Source organism: Lactuca sativa, chromosome 1 (assembly GCF_002870075.4).
Source record: "Lactuca sativa cultivar Salinas chromosome 1, Lsat_Salinas_v11, whole genome shotgun sequence".
In the NCBI taxonomy this organism is placed as follows: Eukaryota; Viridiplantae; Streptophyta; class Magnoliopsida; order Asterales; family Asteraceae; genus Lactuca; species Lactuca sativa.
In genome coordinates, this window is record NC_056623.2 from 74169087 (window position 1) to 74189293 (window position 20207).

The 20207-nt window shown below is 35.3% G+C and overlaps 3 protein-coding genes across 3 annotated transcripts; all 3 read left to right on the plus strand.

Annotated features, from left to right (window-relative positions):
* Window positions 1-380: 380 nt before the first annotated feature.
* Window positions 381-2938, plus strand: LOC111900861 (glucan endo-1,3-beta-glucosidase 8). The gene is made up of 2 exons (XM_023896743.3): window positions 381-1137; window positions 1708-2938. The coding sequence occupies exons 1-2, from the start codon at window positions 803-805 to the stop codon at window positions 2810-2812; spliced, it is 1440 nt and encodes a 479-aa protein (XP_023752511.1). The 5' UTR covers window positions 381-802; the 3' UTR covers window positions 2813-2938.
* Window positions 2939-3345: 407 nt separating this feature from the next.
* LOC111900877 (glucan endo-1,3-beta-glucosidase 8-like) lies at window positions 3346-5274 on the plus strand. Its single transcript, XM_023896760.3, has 2 exons — window positions 3346-3668; window positions 3970-5274. The coding sequence occupies exons 1-2, from the start codon at window positions 3346-3348 to the stop codon at window positions 5126-5128; spliced, it is 1482 nt and encodes a 493-aa protein (XP_023752528.2). The 3' UTR covers window positions 5129-5274.
* A 5416-nt stretch (window positions 5275-10690) lies between these two features.
* On the plus strand, window positions 10691-12828 carry LOC111900869 (PHD finger protein ING2). The gene is made up of 7 exons (XM_023896752.3): window positions 10691-10850; window positions 10944-11015; window positions 11350-11540; window positions 11631-11694; window positions 11773-12044; window positions 12203-12241; window positions 12591-12828. The coding sequence occupies exons 1-7, from the start codon at window positions 10805-10807 to the stop codon at window positions 12693-12695; spliced, it is 789 nt and encodes a 262-aa protein (XP_023752520.1). The 5' UTR covers window positions 10691-10804; the 3' UTR covers window positions 12696-12828.
* The last annotated feature ends 7379 nt before the right edge of the window (window positions 12829-20207 follow it).

Consider the following 20207-nt stretch of genomic DNA (forward strand, 5'->3'; position numbering starts at 1 on the left):
TTATAACATATATACATAACCATAAGTTTAAAACATATGGTAACCAATAAATTTATAAGCACATAAAAATTGAAAACAAAATATATTTTTTATAAGTCTTTAGTTATAAATTTATAACATATATACATAACCATAAGTTTAAAACATATGGTATTAATTTTTTCACTAAATAATACTTTGTTGGAGCTTTGTAGATGAGTCACAACAAAGGTGCCCAAATAAAGAAGGAACTTAATTAAATTTAAAACTCTAAAACAACCGTTTTAATTACTTTTTTAAACCAATTAAATACACAAAAATATCTCCAATTTTAATATTTATTTATTTTTTCAAAATTTATGCTGCAGATAATAAAACAAAAATCCAATAACGTTCTTCTAATCGATTTCAAATTCTTTTTCCCTTTTAAATTCTCTACTTTCCTCTCTCTTTCAGGTTGAGAATCACTTGTTCTTCTCTATCACACACACCGACTTCATAGGAGAGATTTGCCGACTTTTATCCATTCAATACATACACACGCATCTCCACGATCTCTCTTTTGCTTCTTGAAGAAACCCCCAGAAAAATTCGCAGTTCGATCCCCCTCTTTTCGCCTCTTCTCAACCGCCATTTTTGCCCCTTACAAGTTATATCTTCACTATCTCTATTCAATCGATTCTAGTTTTCCCTGAAGAAAAAACCCCACATCTAGATTTATATTCTGAAACAAACAACACCCATAAGATCTGATTTGTGTTCAATCGAGATTCGAGACTCCCGGCTGTTTTCTCACTCGCTTTGAAAATCAAATAGACAAATAATGTCAGGGGTGAGAACTGCCGTTTGGGTATTATTCACGGGCCTGATTTTTATTAGGGCTGAAGTTGAAAGTCTGGGTGTGAACTGGGGGACGATGGCGACGCATAAGATGGATCCGAAAACGGTGGTTCAGATGATGAAAGACAACGGGATTACTAAAGTGAAGCTTTTTGACGCCGAGCAATCGACGATGAGTGCACTCGCCGGCTCCGGCATCGAAGTTATGATTGCTATTCCGAACGATCAGCTCCTCGCCATGAATGATTACAGCCGAGCTAAGAAATTCGTGCAGCGTAACGTCACGCGTTATAACTTCAACGGCGGTGTTAATATCAAGTAAGTTCCGATTCCTTTCGATGTTGTACTTTGTGCTTTACTTGTTGTACTATATGCATTATATGCTGTTCTTTCTTTGAACATGTAAAAACGTAAAATCTTGTTTTCCAATACTAAAATTACTAAATCTAGACAAATGAAGCTGTTTCAGCTTGTACGTTATGCATATGAAGCTGTACATTGTATCCGTTGTAGAAAAACTCGTGATTTGGATAGTTGTACTCTGTTTTGGTTTTTGTATAATCCTAAACCGCGTGACCTTTACAGTAGTGAGCGTGTGCTTTTTAGATGCTATACAGTATGCATTATTTGTTGTACTGTATGCATCGGGAGTTGTACGTTGTAGGCCATTGAGATATTTTATGTGTGAAACATGTGGTTGTTTTTTGTTGTCGAAGTAATTTCCAAAAATTATGGATCTTTACTTGTACTATAATTTTATTATTTTCATATATTTAATTTTATTAAAATTTATTTGCAATAATTCAGAAATCATAAATTCAAATTATTTTAGTAAGTTTGATAGGGTTTTAGGGTTTGACAAAATGTTTTCTTCATCGTTAATGGCAGATACGTCGCCGTCGGCAACGAGCCGTTTTTGACGGCATACAACGGGTCGAATCTGAAAACAACGTTCCCGGCGCTGCAGAATATTCAAAATGCCCTGAACGAAGCTGGCCATGGAGACACCGTGAAAGCCACCGTACCTTCAAACGCCGATGTCTACGGTTCTCCGACCGACAACCCAGTCCCTTCCGCCGGGAGGTTCCGACCAGACATCAACGACCAAATGGTCCAACTCGTCCAATTTCTCGCCAAAAACAACGCTCCTTTCACCGTCAATATCTACCCTTTCCTCAGCCTCTACGGCAACGACGATTTTCCGGTGGACTACGCGTTCTTCGACGGCGCAAGCCAGCCAATCGTCGACAACGGGATCCAATACACCAACGTGTTTGACGCAAACTACGACACCTTAGTTTCCGCTTTAAAAGCAGCAGGCTTTGGTGACATGCCGATCATCGTCGGAGAAGTAGGGTGGCCCACCGACGGCGACAAAAACGCGAATATAAACATGGCGTATCGTTTCTACAACGGTCTTCTACCCCGTCTCGCCTCCAACAAAGGTACTCCACTCCGTCCCGGCGGAATTGAAGTTTACCTTTTTGGGCTCATCGACGAGGACGCTAAAAGCATAGCTCCGGGAAGCTTCGAACGTCACTGGGGGATTTTCCGGTACGACGGACAACCGAAGTTCGCCATGGACATCTCCGGCAGAGGTCAGAACTCGTTTCTAGTTCCGGCGCAAAATGTGAGGTATCAAGAGAAACGATGGTGTCAATTCAACCCAGATGCGAAGGATTTGAGCAAATTGGGGGAGAATATCAATTACGCTTGTACTTTTGCTGATTGTACTCCACTCGGGTATGGATCATCGTGTAATGGGTTGGATGCAAATGCGAATGCTTCGTATGCATTTAATGCGTATTTTCAGGTGCAAAATCAAGATGAAATGGCGTGTAATTTTCAAGGTTTGGCTATGGTGACGACGCTTAATATATCCACAGAGACTTGCAGGTTTAATATTCAGATAGTGGGGACTTATTCTGATGCTTCTCGATCTTCAGTTTATCTTTTTGTTTACTCGATTGTTTTTGTGTTATTGTTGTTGTAGTTTTGATTTTTGATGTAGATACATAAATTATTGTCATTTTGAGAGTGATTTTACGAATTGATGATACATTTATGGATTCTTATAGTTTTTAGTTTTTACATCTATTAATAGTGTTTGATTGTGTCATCATGTTGTATTTGATGATTCAAGTAATAATATGTTACGAAGAGACGTATGGAAACTTTTCAAATATTGATTTTGACATCTTCTCTTTGAGAGCAAACTTCCTTAAAATAGGTTTTTATGGGGCTATTTTTGAAGGCATAATTTGTGGATCTTTGTCCCAAATTTTGAGGGCAAGTGTTGGTGACCAAGGGAAGTAGAAGTTTTTATATGAAGAGTCACTTGACAAGTTACATACATAACTCGAGGACACTTTTTGGCCCTTCATTCAATGACCTATTTTGCTAATTTCTATTGTTATTGTTTCAATCCCAAATTCTAGATACGTATGTTTCTTATATTCTTGTAGAGTCTTGCTAGCTAAAAATATTGTTTTGTGTGGAGAAGAAGGAATGGAAAGATTTTGGAATATGGTGAATGTTTTGTTTGTAGGTGCAATTCTGTTGAGCCTTTTTGGTTCAAATGTTGAAGGGTTGGGTGTGAATTGGGGTACAAAAGCTTACCACCAATTACCACCCGAAAAAGTGGTTCAAATGTTGAAAGATAATGAAATTGAGAAGGTGAAGTTGTTCGATGCCGATGAAAACGTACTAAACACCTTCGCGGAAACAAATATTGAGGTCATGGTGGCTGTCAAGAATTCTGAACTCGAGGAAATGACCAATAAGACCAAAGCCAAGCATTGGGTCAAGGACAATGTTGTCAAACACATTGATCATAATGTCAAAATAACGTATGCTTTTATTTCTTGAACATGTTTACTATTCGGTATATGAAAATATATTATCTTGAATCCGTGTTTATAAGATCAAACCCTAGGTTTTTATGTTCCAGCAATAGAGGACCATAAGATATATGTGGGTTCTTATGTGAGCCCTTATGGAGAATTATAGACTCCAACATACATAGACATTTATAGAATCGTACCACATCGATGTTGGATACACTAACAAAGACAAGAGTTTTGTCCCTCGAATGAATATATGGATTTCAAGCATTGTAAAAATAATGATTTATTGTTTATAATAATGTAGGATGGTAGCGGTTGGTAACGAGCCATTTCGAGAGGATTATGAGAATATGTATATCAACTCAACACTTCTGGCCCTAGAGAATATTCAAAGAGCCCTTGATAAGTTGAGCTTAGGAGACAGGATCAAGGCCTCAGTTCCATTCAATGAGGATATTTATATGACCCCACCATGGAAGCCATTTCCATCTGCAGGGATTTTTCGTCCTGAAATTTCCGACCAAGTTGAAGATATAGCCGATTTCCTAGCTAAGCATAATGCTCCATTTATTGTCAATATTTATCCGTTTACGAGTGTTGCCTTGTCAGATGACAGTTATCCAAGCGATTTTGCTTTTTTTGACGGTAACGTTGGTATCACAGATGATAACATCGACTACACTAATGTGTTCGATGCGAGTTATGACACTTGTGTGTCAGCTCTAAAACAAGTCGGTCATGAGAACATGACTATTATAGTTGGGGAGATAGGTTGGCCCACAGATGGAAACGTATTGGCCAACAAAACCCTGGCTTCAAGATTTTATAAAGGGCTTTTACCACGATTAGCAGCCAAAGAAGGGACGCCTTTACGTCCTGGGCACATTGAAGTGTACCTTTTCGAACTGCTTGATGAAGATGCAAAAAGCATACTTCCCGGGAACTTCGAGCGACATTGGGGTATCTTTGACTATGCAGGTCAACCGAAGTTCAATATGAGCTTAAATGGAAAAGACGAAAACAAAACGTTGATAGGAGTCAAAGACGTCGAATATCAATCTAAGAAGTGGTGTGTTTTGAAGGCACAAAAGTCTTTGGACAAACACAAACTCCATGAGAGCTTGTTGTATGCTTGTGATAATGCTGATTGTAGTGCCTTCGCTGAAGGTGGATCCTGTAGTGGTCTTAGTAGTCCTGATAAAACATCTTACGCCTTGAATGCTTATTTTCAAGCATCAAACCAATCAAAAGATAGTTGTGATTTTGGAGGTTTGGCTACTGAAGTTGAGACTGATCCTTCTAAGGGTTATTGCAAGTTCAATATTCAGATTGTGCCTTATGATCCTAAAGATTCATGGACAAGATTCAAATCATGGTTCTCATCGTCACACATCACCCGTGCACCACCGGTTGCTTTCACAAGTTTGGCCCTTTTGGCTATGGTTTCCTTGTTTTTCTTTTAGAGTTTGAAACGATTTATTTATTGATTTATTACACGAGCAAATAAACAAGAAAATAATTGTAATGTTTTCCGGCTTGATTAATCTTTAGGTCCTTATATTTATTATTTCATAAAATAATGTAGACAAGTTTAATCGATGTCTATGTAATTTTGTTTCTTTTGGGTAAAATAATGTAGACAAGTTTAATCAATGTCTATGTAATTTTGTTTCTTTAGGGATGATTTTATTATGGTGTATGATTTATTTCCGAGAGATTGTGTGTACATGTCTATTTTTTTCATATTTGTTTGCATCATAAATCATATTAATAAATCATATTAGTTAATATTAAATCGGTTACAAGTTAAACTAAAACACAGCTCATCCTTAAACACTAGACCTGTCTTTGTTCATTATATATGGTGGTGTTTGGATTGTTGGGTTATTTTTGTAGGATTTGAAAATTATCAATAAATTTGGAAATTGAAAGATTTAAAATATCTAATGTGCTTAATATCAACTATAATAAATGAAAATTCATTTTGCCACATGTCAATCTCTCATGAGTTTTGACACGTCATTTTGTGATATTTTTGAAATAAATAATATTCACATGTCAATTCTTAGGTTTTTCAAATTTTAAAATTAAAAAGTCACATAATATTTATATATGTAAAGTATTAAATGTCATAAATATGATATTAAATTGCAATTAATACATTTCTTTATTTTTTATTTTAAAATATATTTATTGTTTACACTGTAATATTTAATTTCTTTTTTAATCAACTCGTGTAATACACGAGTTTTACACCTAGTACCACATAAATCAATCACTTCTAAATTCTATTAAGATTCCTTTTTGACTTTACTACTTTGATTCAATATGCAAATTTGAAAAGTAATTTTGACATGTTATAAAACTACAAGTGAACTAACTAATAATCATCCTGATTGGAAAGTTAACGAACGTTAAATGATAACTATGTTAAACCCTAAATCTTCGGGAAGCTAGTGTAGTTTTATAGTTGTAACAACCCAAATTCCCAGGTATTATTCATTTATATATCTATTTTTGGTGATTTGTGATGAGACTCGGCGAGTTGGAGCCAAACTCGCCGAGTATGATCGCGACTATGGGCACGGGTTCGCGTCTGGACTCGGCGAGTCCACGCTGTTTAATGAAACCCTAAATCCCCGGGTTTGGAGCCTATTTAAGGGTACTTATAGCCTCCCATTGCGGCTACCAGTCCCTTGAGAGAACCCTAAGAGAGCTAATTCGTTGTGTGAGAGAGAAAGTCACTTTTGGGCCTTTGTATTCATTGTTTAGCAAGAAGAAGGTGGCAAGAGCAAGGAGAAGACGAGATTTAAGCAGATCCAGAGACTAGAGGCTTCATTTTGAGGTAATGGTTCGAACCTCCTTCAGTTTTAGGGATGATCTTTAGAGTTAGGGCTTTCTAACCCTTTTGGAGAGTGATTATGTGAAGCAAATGGGCCCTCTTCGAGTTTGTGCTTTGGATCTGGACGCAAAGAGATCCAGAGACCTTAACCCTTGGAGCTTTTTGGGTTATTATGGAGCTTTTGGACCTAGGTTGCCATTTTTGGGACCAAATCACCTTTTGATGCCTTGTGGGGGTTATACAAGCATCAAATCTCGAACTTTACGTGACATTCATGCTTGGGAAGGCCAAATCTATGGTTTGGGAAAGTAGATCTGACCTCAGAAGGTCAATAGAGTTTGTGAATGGCACGAACTCGCCGAGTTGTTCTTGAGACTCGGCGAGTAGGGTTGGGGTTTCACGTGATTTGTTCAGCGAGTAGACTCGCCGGGTTGGGGGATGACTCAGTGAGTCAGGGAGAGTCAGGGAGAGTCAAAGGGAGGACTACTGAGTCAAGCTGGAACTCGCCGAGTTGTTCTTGAGACTCGGCGAGTTGAGTCGTGGTGGCCCTACAACTCATGCCAGGTGGAACTCGTCGAGTTAGGAAAATACTCGACGTGTCGAGAGAGGATTCCAGGGAATCAGTGGATGCGTATAGACTCGCCGAGTCGCTATAGTGCACTCGCCAAGTCCGGTCAAAGTTGACCGTTGACCATTGACCAGTGTTGACCTGTGTTGACTTGATAGGGTTAGTCAACCTTAGTTGTGAAGTGTTATTTAGAGATATATTGTGTTATAGGAGGACTATAGATCGGGGGATCGAGTACGAGTGATTTCAGGGATTTGCGAGTTACTAAGATACGCGAGGTGAGTCTTCTCACTATACTTTACCTTGAGTAGGTAACCAGAGTTATGTGATAGAGTATTTGTATGCTATGTATGTTATGTGTTGCACTACATTATTTCTATGTGATCTATGCTATGCATGTTATCAGAGTTAGAACCTGAGGGTTCACAGAGCTTGGGTGCACGGACCCACAGAGTTATAGCCTCGAGTGGCTAATATGTGTTATGTATGGTATTTTGGGAAACTCACTTAGCTTTGTGCTTACAGTGTTTGGTGTTATTTGTTTCAGGTACTAGTGATGACCGTGGGAAGGCGCCGATTTGATCAGTACACACACAGGATTTTCATGTTATGTGATCTTGGGATTCTTTATATGTCATGGATTGGAGTTTCAAACATTGATGTTTTTATGAAAATTAAATGAATATGTTTTTATATTATGCAAAAAATTATTTTGAAATTTACGGTGTTACAATAGTGGTACATACCATTGAAGTCAATGAGTGGTGTAGTCAGGATTTTGCTTCAGAGTAGGCCAAATAATATACAAAAAATGAACGAGTTGCAAAATTCTCCAAACGATAACAAAAGGTAACTATATATGTATTTTTAACTAACCTGATTATTTTAAGTTTCACACGAAGTTGTCTTACATTATTAAAATAATCTAAAATGGAGTCTAATCGACATAGACAACAATGTATTCTGTTCTATAAATTTCAAGTTTTGAATAGAATAGACTATATTACAACCCTAATTCCTTTTATTTAACATAAATATATATTATATATAATCTATATTATATATAGAATCTTAATTTTGTGTGGGTGGGCCAAGACGCACTCTTGTCCTATATTGGATACACCCCTCATTATTCAATTAAAAAAAAAAGTGGAAATGTAGTCGATCGTTATTAAGCCATGAGAAATAAACTCAGCACAATCTTTGATCCCATTGTTGTCAAAGAAACCATAAAAAATAAATAAATAAAAATAAAAACCGATGCCACCATTATAATAGTTAAATAAATGAACCATAACAGACACCACCAAACTATTGCCTAAAACACAAATTCATGTGTTGGTGGTACCATATCTATCGACAATGATATCCAGTGAAAACCATTGTATCACCAAACACATGTATAAAACCTTAGGAAAAGAATGTGGTTTGTTAATATGCCAAAATAATGTCACATTAACAATTATTGAATGGTTTATGGTTGATCTTTTGAAACGTGTCGTCTAGTTTTTTTTTTTTTTTTCATCAATTGGTCGTCTTGAAATTTCTTTAAAACCAATATCTTATAGTTTTTGTTCGAAAACATATGTACTATCTACTATAAATCGGGTTATTCACTACAAAAGGACATCATATATTATATATTGTATAATATTGTTGTGATGTGTCTAAAAGTATTAAATATAAAGGAATTTCATTAAACTAACCATTATAAATAAGCTATTTAAAGAAAAATAACCACTTTTTATTTTTAGTTTTTGAAAAATGATAATTTTCTCCTGAATATCTCATTTTGGATTATTCTTCAAATTTTGGATTTTTTTTTTCTTTTTTGCTATTTTTTTTAAAGAAAATGTCTATATTAATGTCTGAAATGTTCGTTCTGAAATATATAACATCGTATATAGTTTTCATTACTAAGCTTGTTTTAATTTTTGTTAGATTTTAGTAAAAACAAATTTTTTTTCTTAAAAATTCCGGAATTTTTCATCGGATTTTGGCATTGTTCTTGAAATTTCTGTATTTTTTATTCGAACTCTGAAATATTAATCTAGTATCTAAAATATTTGTTTGAAATGTACTTTTTTATCAAAAAAAATTGTTCGATCTAGAATACCCCATTTCGGAATTGATGGTTATTTTTTGCCAAAAAAATATAAATATTTTCTTTCAAAATACACATCATGGTTAGTTTAATGAATTTCCTTAAACATAAATCATGATTCTCTTCTAAAAAGTTTGTTGAGGGACCAACAAAAAATTTAAACACTACGACTGAAACTTCGGGTTGTTTGTTTTTTGTCTGCAGATCTGCGTGATCACTTTTGTTTGCGCCTCGCAGACATAAACCCTTACAGATTGTTTGATTTTTGGAAGTGCACAGACCTAAAAACGTATGCGCGAAGTCTTCTTGGCACAGACATGACCCAATGTCTTTTAACATCTTCACAACTCATAGGGCCTCCATATCTCCTCACCATCCATCGTTCCTCCACCGATCGTTCTCCCCCTTCTGACCGACCACCATAATCACTGTCCACCATACACACCAAAATATCGGCGATGCTTTCCTTCTCCTCCGTCCACTGTCGGCTTCATCCACACGTACGAGAATATATTCTTCCTTAAAATCAGATGTCAGTTTCTTTCAACATCTAATATGATTGAATAATAATCACGTGATTTTGGGCATGTCGAATCCTTCTAATTTTGTTTTTTGTTCATCTGAATTGCTTGGTTTAGGTATATGAAATTCTTCTAATAATCAGGTTCATATAGAGGAGGTGATTTAATATTACACACCAAGTGTTCGATAAAAGTCCTCAAAGAAATCAAAAGTTTTATTGGATCAATAACAGGGGCTGATGCATCTTTAACACATCCTGGGGTTTGCAATACCCCAAGCAATGTATATAGAAGTGTATAAAGAACAGAATACCACTTTTGAAATTATTAGTAGATTATTTAATTTCAACTCAAGTTCTTTGTGAAAGCAAGATAAGAGCCTCCTTTTGAATCAAGTTGTGGTGTTTGTGTCATGTTACATGTCAATGACAATGATAACAAATGAGTTCAAAACACATAAAATGATTATCAAGATTGCTCGATGTTCAAGCAAGAAACTAGACTTTGTTAATAATGATCAAATGACCTATTGTGCTAAATGTTGTAGTTGCATCTTAGAGAAGAAGATCAAGATGATGGATTTTTAAAGTTCTTTCATTGTAAAAATATTGATATTATATCATTTTGTTTGTGGTAGTTTTTTATTATTATATATTATAAATATTGTTTGTATGTGATTTGTTTGTTGTCGCATTTTCTTATCTATTCTGATGAAATAATTATTAGATGTTGTAAAACTCAAATAAAATGTTGTAAAATTAGTGTATTTAAAATTCAGTTTATTTTTCAAAAGTCTGCAGACGTAAAAAAACAAACACACTGCAGACGTTTGGTCCACCTTTTCTGTTATAGAGATTTGAAGATGTGATTCGCAAACTGCATCAGAAAAACAAAAAACACCTTCATGATTTCACCTTCATCATATGTAAAATGCTTAACAACTCCTTAAAGTTTTAAGTATATTCAAAATTCACCCAATTGAAACGACAACGTCTCATTTGTTTCCCCTAATTTTTCTTTTTGCCTCCCTCCTCGCGAAATCACTCCTAATTTCAAACTCTGTAAACCCTAGCGAAAAATTACGCGCGCTCAGATCTTGAAACTATGGCGATCGCAAGGACTGGAGTTTTCGTCGACGATTACTTGGAGTGTAAACTTTCTTTTTCTATGATTTATTTATTGAATTCAAATTGTAAACTTTTGTTCTGATTTCGCTAGTTTTTTATGCTGAATTTTGTAATAGACGCAAGCACATTGCCAGCAGAGTTACAGAGGCTTCTCAACACCATAAGAGAACTCGATGAACGTTCTCAATGTACATTTCTGTCTTCTGATCCAATGATACACACTAACACAATGCTAATTATGCACCTTATACATGTGTTTGTGATACGATAGGAAAAGAGGACATGTTTAAAGTCTAGCAATTGACATAACACCGATTTGAAAAACTTAATCTTATGCAAAAATTCAAGAAAACATAGATCAATTGATATTTGTGATGCTGATATGGCCATAGTCTGCGTATTTTAACATGGTTCTCAATTTCAGAAACAATCTGAAAAGCCTATCTTCTTTGAAACAGCAAAGAGATTAGTAAATAGCAATTGTGAATGTAGTTAATCAAGGGTGTCTTACTTGTGTTATAGCCATGATTAATCAAACAAGACAACAGACAAAGAACTGCTTGGACATGGCTTCTCAAAACACCCACAAAAGCCTTCATGAAGACACTGACATGGCTTTTGAGAAGATGAAGAAAGAAATTGAAGCAAATCAAGATAATGCTTTAAGCCTATGTACTGAAAAGGTTCTTCTAGCAAGACAAGCTTACGATCTTGTATGTTTCACTTTCTTTTCTTTCCTTCTTCCATTCAACATCTCACATTCCAACATTTCCATATTCAAGATTCTTCTTATTAACATTCAGATAGACAGTCATGTAAAGCGTCTTGATGAAGATCTACACAACTTTGCTGAAGATTTAAAACAAGGTATGATCAAAATCTCAAATCTACTTTCAGTTAACTGTTCAATGTTTGAGTTGACTGTTTGACTTTGATTGTTTGTAGAGGGAAAATTACCAGCAGATGAACCAGCAATACTTCCTCCATTACCTTTAGTTCCTAAAATTGAGAAGAGAAAATTACCATATATTGTTCCTCAATCTAAGAAGCTTGATTATAGAGATAGAGAATGGGATCATAGAGATAGAGATTTTGAGCTCATGCCTCCGCCAGGTGGCTTCAAAAGGGATTATTCCACTGCCACTGCAACTGCCACCTCATTGGATATTGATCAACCAATTGATCCAAATGAACCCACATACTGTGTTTGTCATCAGGTAAAAATAAAAATTACATAAATCATTTTATCTATTAAATAGTGAAAGTATGTTGTGCTTTTCTGTGTTTTGCTTTTCTTTTTTTTCTTTTTTTTAGTTTTTACTTTATCAAGTAAAAATGATTTCAATAGCATGATCTTTCCCTTTTTTTTCTTCAGGTTTCCTTTGGTGACATGATTGCATGTGATAATGAAAATGTAAGTTGCTATTACCTTCTTCTTTATATGATTGCATTCATCAATTAAGATATTATTATTAAGGCCAAATAAGTAATCCCATATGGGTAAAGAATATAAACTGAATGAGACTAAATGACCATTTTACCCTTACATTCCAAAAAGACAAATTTTATGAATCATGATATTCATCAATTTAAATGAGTGGAGTTGGGAGGAAAAAAGAAGAAAGAAAAATAGGTAATGGGTTTGTCACATCATATTATTGTTTATTTATTATCTTTATTTATTTTTTATTTTCTGGGTCTTATTTTTATTGAACAAAAATAAATAAAAAATAAAGATTTAATTTTTGTCTTGGTTTATACAGTGTCAAGGTGGAGAGTGGTTTCATTACTCGTGTGTTGGGTTGACTCCTGAGACAAGGTTCAAGGGGAAGTGGTATTGTCCAACTTGCAGACAACTTCCGCTGTGAATAAGTGGTTTTTAAAAAAGAAGAAGATTGTTTGGAAGGAAATTCTAGTTTTGGAACCCTTGAGGTTTATATATTTATGTTTGATTTTGTATTATGTTATTTGTATTATCAATAAATCTCGTATTTGGATTTTTGTTACAAATGCAAAACTATTTTTCGTGCAAAATTACATAAAATCACTACACTTCACAAAAAAAGGAAATGGTGGTTTGTTATAGAAACTTCAAACCAAGGTAGTGTTCCATCACCCATGAGTTGTTTCGTTTTGCAAAATATAGTATTTTTGAGAAGGTATTTGACGTAATTTTTCGATTAGTAGTTTATTATTTAAATTAAATAATAATAATAATTATTATAATAATCTTACTTCTAAAGAGAGTATGTTCTTTAATCGAGATTAAAAAATTACAAATTAAAAGTTGTTAAAAGCTTGTTGCCAAACACATTTCTAAAATATAATCAAGGTCGGTGAGTTGCCTAATTGGTAACCGGCGTTGTTAGTTTGTAATATTATTGTTGGTTCAATTATCTATAAGGTTGGAAGGAGTGGTGCAAGACATGTTATGTAGTCATTTCATTGTCGTGCCATTTTTGTCGTAAGAGATGTATGACATGTCATTTTTAGGGGGGAAACAAATTTAGTAAAAAAAGGAAAAACAATAATAAATAAATAAATAAACTCTCTCTCTCTCTCTCTCTCCCCTACAAAACTCACATTCGTTTCAGATGTGTGATGATGAGAGACAATTTAAATTGAAACCAAAATCAAACTAACAAAAAAAAAAAAAACAGAATCATGTTCTTCATTTGTGATGTAGTTCTGGGTCTTGAAATACAAAAAAAAAAAAAAAAAAAGAACTTTACTACTCCGACAATAAATATAATCAAAACAAAATACATTCAAAATACAATCAAACCATAAATATCTTAAAGATATCATTTATGAATAAGGAAACTATACATACAATCCGTGAAATCAAATCTAATGATCCTGAAATCATGAAGAAGGAAACCATAAAAAATATTTTTGTTCTTGAGACAAAGAAATACATACCCTTAAATCAAATCAAATGAAATTGGAATCATAGACAAGGAAACCAGAAATATTACTTTATTCTTGAGGTATGTATTCGAAACAAACCTTGGACCTAAACCAAAATCAAACACTTGGACCTGATGAATCTGATTCAAAATTCTCTGATATCAAATAAATACAGTGAGCATATTAAGAAAAAAAACACCAACAGTTATCGATACCTCTGTAAATGATGAATGTCATTGATTGTTATCCATTGAACCCTAATTTCAATTTTGTTTTCTATTTTGCAGATGGATGTCGATTTCCAATCGATAGGCTGTTAGACCAAATTTCTTGTTCATTGTCGAACCATTGTTTACAAATCTTGTGGAATCTACAAAACTCAAGGATGAACTTTTCTTGGTAGACCGTATTTCCAATTGATCGACTGGTATACAAGTTTTGAAGATGAGTCTTGATTTCTAATCTTCGATTTTGTTGATGGTTTTCAGTTTACGATGAAGATGGGGGAATTTTAATGATGCAGTTGGTTGGTGGAGAGGGACGAAGAAGATGATGCATGTGACATCCTCATTTTCACGGCCAGAAAAAACCGATTTTGTTTATGCCTTATAAAGAGTACTTCTTTTAATAAAAATGTTGCGGAATTTGTTCCCAGCAAAACCTGATAAATACGTTATCAAAGCATTTTCCGAAAAAATGTATTTTTATTCATTTTAAAACATTTGGGATGTCATTTTCAATACAAAAACATAAGCATAAATAGAACTTACAGGCATTTACACCGGTGATCTACACCTCTTTAATCTCTCAGTGTAATGTAACTTCGTATCGGCACCTGTGATTCAAATAAGCTTGAGTGGATCAGGTTGGGAAACCTGGTGAGTACATAGGGTTTTCAACCCACAATAATATAATTATTATGTTTAAACATCAAACAATCAACCCAATTACCCATCCTCATTATCTTTTTTACTCTTAAGGATCTACCCTAAGAATTAACTATTCCTCGTTCATTCATTCCTAAGGATCATCCTAAGGAATCGGAACGAAATCCATCGTTGCCAAGGTTTACTCAACAGGCACTAAGTCACATAGTTGCCAGTAGGGATGAGTTATAAAACCGAAAAATCGGACCGGAATCGGAACCGGTATAACCGGAAAATGTTTAAACGGTCCAGGTAATGGGTTCCAAATTTAGTCTTATCCGGGTTCCGGGTATTTCAGGTATGGGTTCAACGGGTCCGGGTATTCCGGGTAAAAAAACCGGAACCGATTTTTGGAACCGGATATGTAAAAAAACTGGAACCAGGTTTAATGGACCGGAACCGATTTTTGTACGTTTTATAAAGTTTTTATATAGGAAATATAAATAAATATGTAAAAGAGCTTATAAGTTGATGGGTATTTTATCATAATCTATATAAGTTTTAAAACATGAACATATTAGGAATATATTTTGGGTATAGAAATTTGTCGGTTAAAGATGAAATCTTATTTATATATTTTTGATCTAAAGAAAATGGATGTAGGATTGAAGATGATTGTTTATCATAATCTCAATTTGCATATGATCTCTCATAATAATTAAAAAAACATTGACGTAATGGAAAACTCACAGATATATATGAAGCATGACATTCATCTAACAAAATCTCAGCCTATCTCCTATTCCCCTCTCTGGTGAACTTTATTTGTAAGAATCATAATTTATATGTAATATTAATATTAGATAAATGGTTATAAGTTTGGTTTTATATGTTAAAGAATGGTTTAATTAAAAAGGGTGATTTTGTCATTTGTAGGTAATTTTGAAAAATTGGCTTATGCAATTGTTTAAATACATTATACTGTAATAACTTTTGTAATAAGTTATGGTGTTTGATTTGAGTGAATTTGACTATATAATAGTGTATTTGATCAAAAAGAGTGAAATCCAAAAGTTTTATTATTTTTATTATCAACTTGTTTTGTTAGTTTAATTGGTTAAAGTTCTATAAGCTTTTAGCCTATTTACAGTGGATCTTTTACAAAAGGTTATATATTTATTTTGTTGTTTAATTATTCTAACTATTTTTTTAATTAGAACATCTAATCATGTTACAATTAATTCATCCCTATGAACGTACAATATATATTACAATCACATAACTAAAAGTTCATAGTTCATAGTAATATTAAACCAACTTTGTTATATCACGTAACCTTTTTTTTTAAATCAATGTCGTCAATAATCTAAATGTAATTTTTTGTTTATTAATTTTTTTATAACGGTTGAAAGATTATGTGATTGAGGTAATTACAAATAATAATAATAATAACAAAAATAAAAAAATCCGGGTTTTCTGGTTCTAAACACATTTTACCTGGTTCCACCTTACCCACTTTCCTATTTCTGGGTTTTTCGGTTCTAGACCCACTTTACCCGGTATCGTACCCGGAACCGAACCGGAACCGGTTTCTATATACCGGTCTGGTTTTCGGTTCTAATAAATCTCGTTAAACGGTTCCGAGTCCATTCGGTCCGGGTTTGGACCCACTTTCATCCCTAGTTGCCAGGGTTTAGGCACTAAGTCTCATAGTCGCTAGGGTTTATACAACAGGCACTAAGTCACATAGTCGTCGGGGTTTAGGCACTAAGTCTGCATAGTTGCCAGAGTTTATCTCGTTTATCGACAATATCGTTTCCGAGACTCCACTCGCAATACATGTCAATGGAATTTTAGAGTACACCGGGTTAACATCTCGTTCACAACACCTACAGGTTGCAAACCTGCTAGTGTTCCACTGGACTGTCTAGAATAGTCTGCGGTTGTCATCCATACTCTACTAGATGACGGGGCCAACACTTGGGTAAAAGGCTTCTCTCATTGTTCACTTCTCACCCTTATCTCATGGTCTATATCACCTTTCATCTCATATTCTGACTCTTATTTCACCTACCCATCTTTACCCATCGTAATTTATAGGTATAAAATACATATACAATTTAAATTAATTAAAACATGTATAAAATCGTTTATCCAGCATATATATCAACAACATAGATAATATGCACACATAACACGTAATTAATATATATATATATATATATATATATATATATATATATATATATATATATATATATATATATAAGATATGAAGCTTAGGAATAGTAAACTTGACATTTTTTTAGCAGAAATGGTCCTTGCACTTTGCTCCTCATTCTTTACCTATTTTGACATTTTAGGTCCTTGCAATCAATATTTTTACACTTTTTAGGAACCTTTTAATATTTAAAGTTTGGCCACAAAACTTTAACAGTTTGACAACTTTGATCCCTTTTCTAAAAAATTGCTAATTCCTACCCATTTAATTCTTTAACCGTTTTGAAACTTCTGATCCTTGCAGTCAAAACTTTACATTTTTTCATAAAAACATGAAAAAAACGGTCCGGGGCAAACTCCGAGCTTTTCATCATTGCACTTTCTACGTCTGTCATATTTATCGATTCGGAAACAATATTGAAAGCTTCTGGCCCCCACGTAGCAGGGTTAACCTTTCTAGTTTATATTAAATATTTCATATTTATGTATAAGATGAAAGTAACTATGCACTCACTTGTTAAGGTGGTGATTCCGAACTCAGACAACGCTTCGTTTCTATTAATTTATTTTCTTTCAACGAAACCTAGTATCATTACCACTAGATTTTAGTCTAGATTCATCATTAACTCAGAGTCTACTTTCATGATCTATCAAGTAAGAAACGACCAGGTAGGATCATATCGGAGATAGAGTCCGTTTGGTATGCGAAGTATACTATTTGGAAATCTCACTTTAAACACCTCACTAAATCACAGCCTAGACATCATCCCCGTAAGTAGATCAATCAGAATAACGACTTGGAATCACTGATAAATATTGTTTATAAGTTCATAATAATGATAATGAACTTAAACATCAGTTATACTTAAAGTAGGGTAAGCATAGCTCACTTACAACGAGTTTTTCTCAAAACCGGGCTTCGCTGAAGCAACGTTTCTGAGCCGAAAGCTCTTATTTTCGGAGCCGTTGGGAGCTCCGGGGCTTCCTTCTCGTGCTAGGTGGGTTTACCTAGGCTTTAGGGGTTTTGGGGGATTAGAGAGAGTTTTTAAAGAGAGAAAGAAGGGTTTGAAGGTGTGAGAAATGAGCTTCACCCGATACCTCTATTTATAGGTTGGAAAACAGCTCTACTCGTCGAGTAGGAGGACCTACTCGTCGAGTCCATGCCACTTGTCACCTTCTGGTGGCTAGCCTTGGGGAGGAACCAACGGCCAGGATTTTGCCATGTCACCCGATTTCGCACAGCTCATTCCCGACTTAGAAAAATCATAACTTTTGCATACGAGCTCCGTTTTTGACGTTCTTTATATCCACGCGTAGGTAAAGAAAACATCTACAACTTTCATTTTGACTCCGTTGGCTAATTCTCGATCGATTTTAAATTGAACAGTACGAGGAGATTATACTGTTAAACGTCCGCGTAAAATTCATAACTTCTACATACGAACTTCGTTTTCGTCAGTCTTTTTACTGTTGAACTCCTATTAATGAGATCTTCAATTCTCATTTAGGTCGCGTAGGCCAAAAACCGCTCGATCTAAAATTCGAGTTTCGGATTGTGCACTGCTAAGCCAAATGTTAGAAAAATCATAACTTCCTCATACGAAGTCAGATTTAGGTGTTCTTTTTTATGGATTGTAACATCCCGAATTTTAGAAGTAGGATTTATGAGTTTAAAGTGTAATTTTGAAGAAGGGACTCGACAAGTAGGTACGCTTACTCGCCGAGTCGGAGCGGGTTTGGGTCGCGAATTAAGTGACCAACTCGCCGAGTCGGAAGCTGGACTCGACGAGTTGGTGTTGGGATGAGAAAAACCCTAATCTTAGGGTTTGCACCCTATTTAAAGGACTTAATATCCTCTCCTCAGCTCCCTTAGCCCCCTTTGAGATCCAGTAAACCCTAGCTCGTGTGTATAAGGCCACCGGAGGGAGATCGAAGCTTTGAGAGGTGTTCTAGTGGAAGAAACTTTAAGATCAAAAGGGTTTGCATCAAGAAAGTAGTGTAGATCCATAATCTACTGCAGTTTTGGGCACATCTTGGAGGTAATGAGCTGTTACTTTTCCTTTGTTGCTTCTAGATTTATTCTTGAATGAGATTTGGGGCCATTTTGGTATGATTGAGATCCACTTCGGGTTTGGAGTCCAGATCTGAGGTTGGTACTTCAGATCTAGACTTGTATTGGTCCAGAAAGTCATAAAGCATCAGTTATTGAATTGTTGGTGAAGCCCTTTTGTCTAAAACCCAAGCCCTAGTGTGTTTTGGGCCTATATTTCTTTGGTTTCATGTAAAGTCTTCAACTTTATGTGAGGGATAGATTGTAGAAGGGTGAATCTACGGATTGGAGCCTCAGCATGGCTCGAAAAGCCTCTGAATGGATTGAGAACTTGAGAGACTCGGCGAGTCACATGGGTGTACTCGACGAGTTGTATGAACACGTGCATGGACTCGACGAGTTGGAAGAACAACTCGGCGAGTCTGTTGAAGATTGCCTTGGACTCGGCGAGTCAGGTCACAGAACCCCAACCTCTTTTGGTTAAAGCATTGGATTAGTGAGTTGGTTGGCGACTCAGTAAGTTGGATAGGATGGGACTCAGAGATCGTTGGAGTCGGCGAGTCTTGGAGCGACTCAGCGAGTTAAGTTGTGTCATGAGAGTTTTCTGGGTAAGGGAACTCTGCGAGTCGACGGGGTGACTCAGCGAGTAGAGTCAACCAGGAAGGTTGACTTTGACTGGGGACTTTGACCTTGACCAAGAGTAGAACAGTTTGACTTCCAAGGGTACTTTGGTAATATTGGTATTTATGGAATTGGTTCTTTGCTAGTGTTCAGTGGCGGCGATCGTGTCGGAGGCCAGAGGAGCTTGGTCTTTTCTTTTTAGTCAACAATTTCAGGTGAGTTATCCTCACTATATCAATAGGGTTTAAGGCACCAAGGTCGGCCCTTTTAGTTGTTATCTTGGTTACAGTATGCTACATGTGGTTATGATATGTTAGATTGGTATCAGAATAGACAGTATGTTGTTATGCTCATGTGATCCGTTAGGATTAGTATGTTAGTGACCTAGTTAGGTCGATGCCTTGGTCATTAGAGATTGCTATGATCGATGATTTGTGAGATACTTATATCTGATATTTGTACTTGTACTGTTGATGTGCTTATTGATCTGTTAGATCGTCGTCCTGGTAATTAGGACAATATTATGTCAGTAACCTGGTTTAGGTTGGTATCCTGTTATATAGGGTGATGCTATGTTAGTGACCTGGTTTAGGTCGGTATCTTGGTATATAGGATGATGTTATCTTAGTGACCGGTTAGGTCGATATCCTGGTAAGGATGATGCTATGCGTTATGATCTGCTAGATCGATTTGTTTGCCTATAGACTGTTATG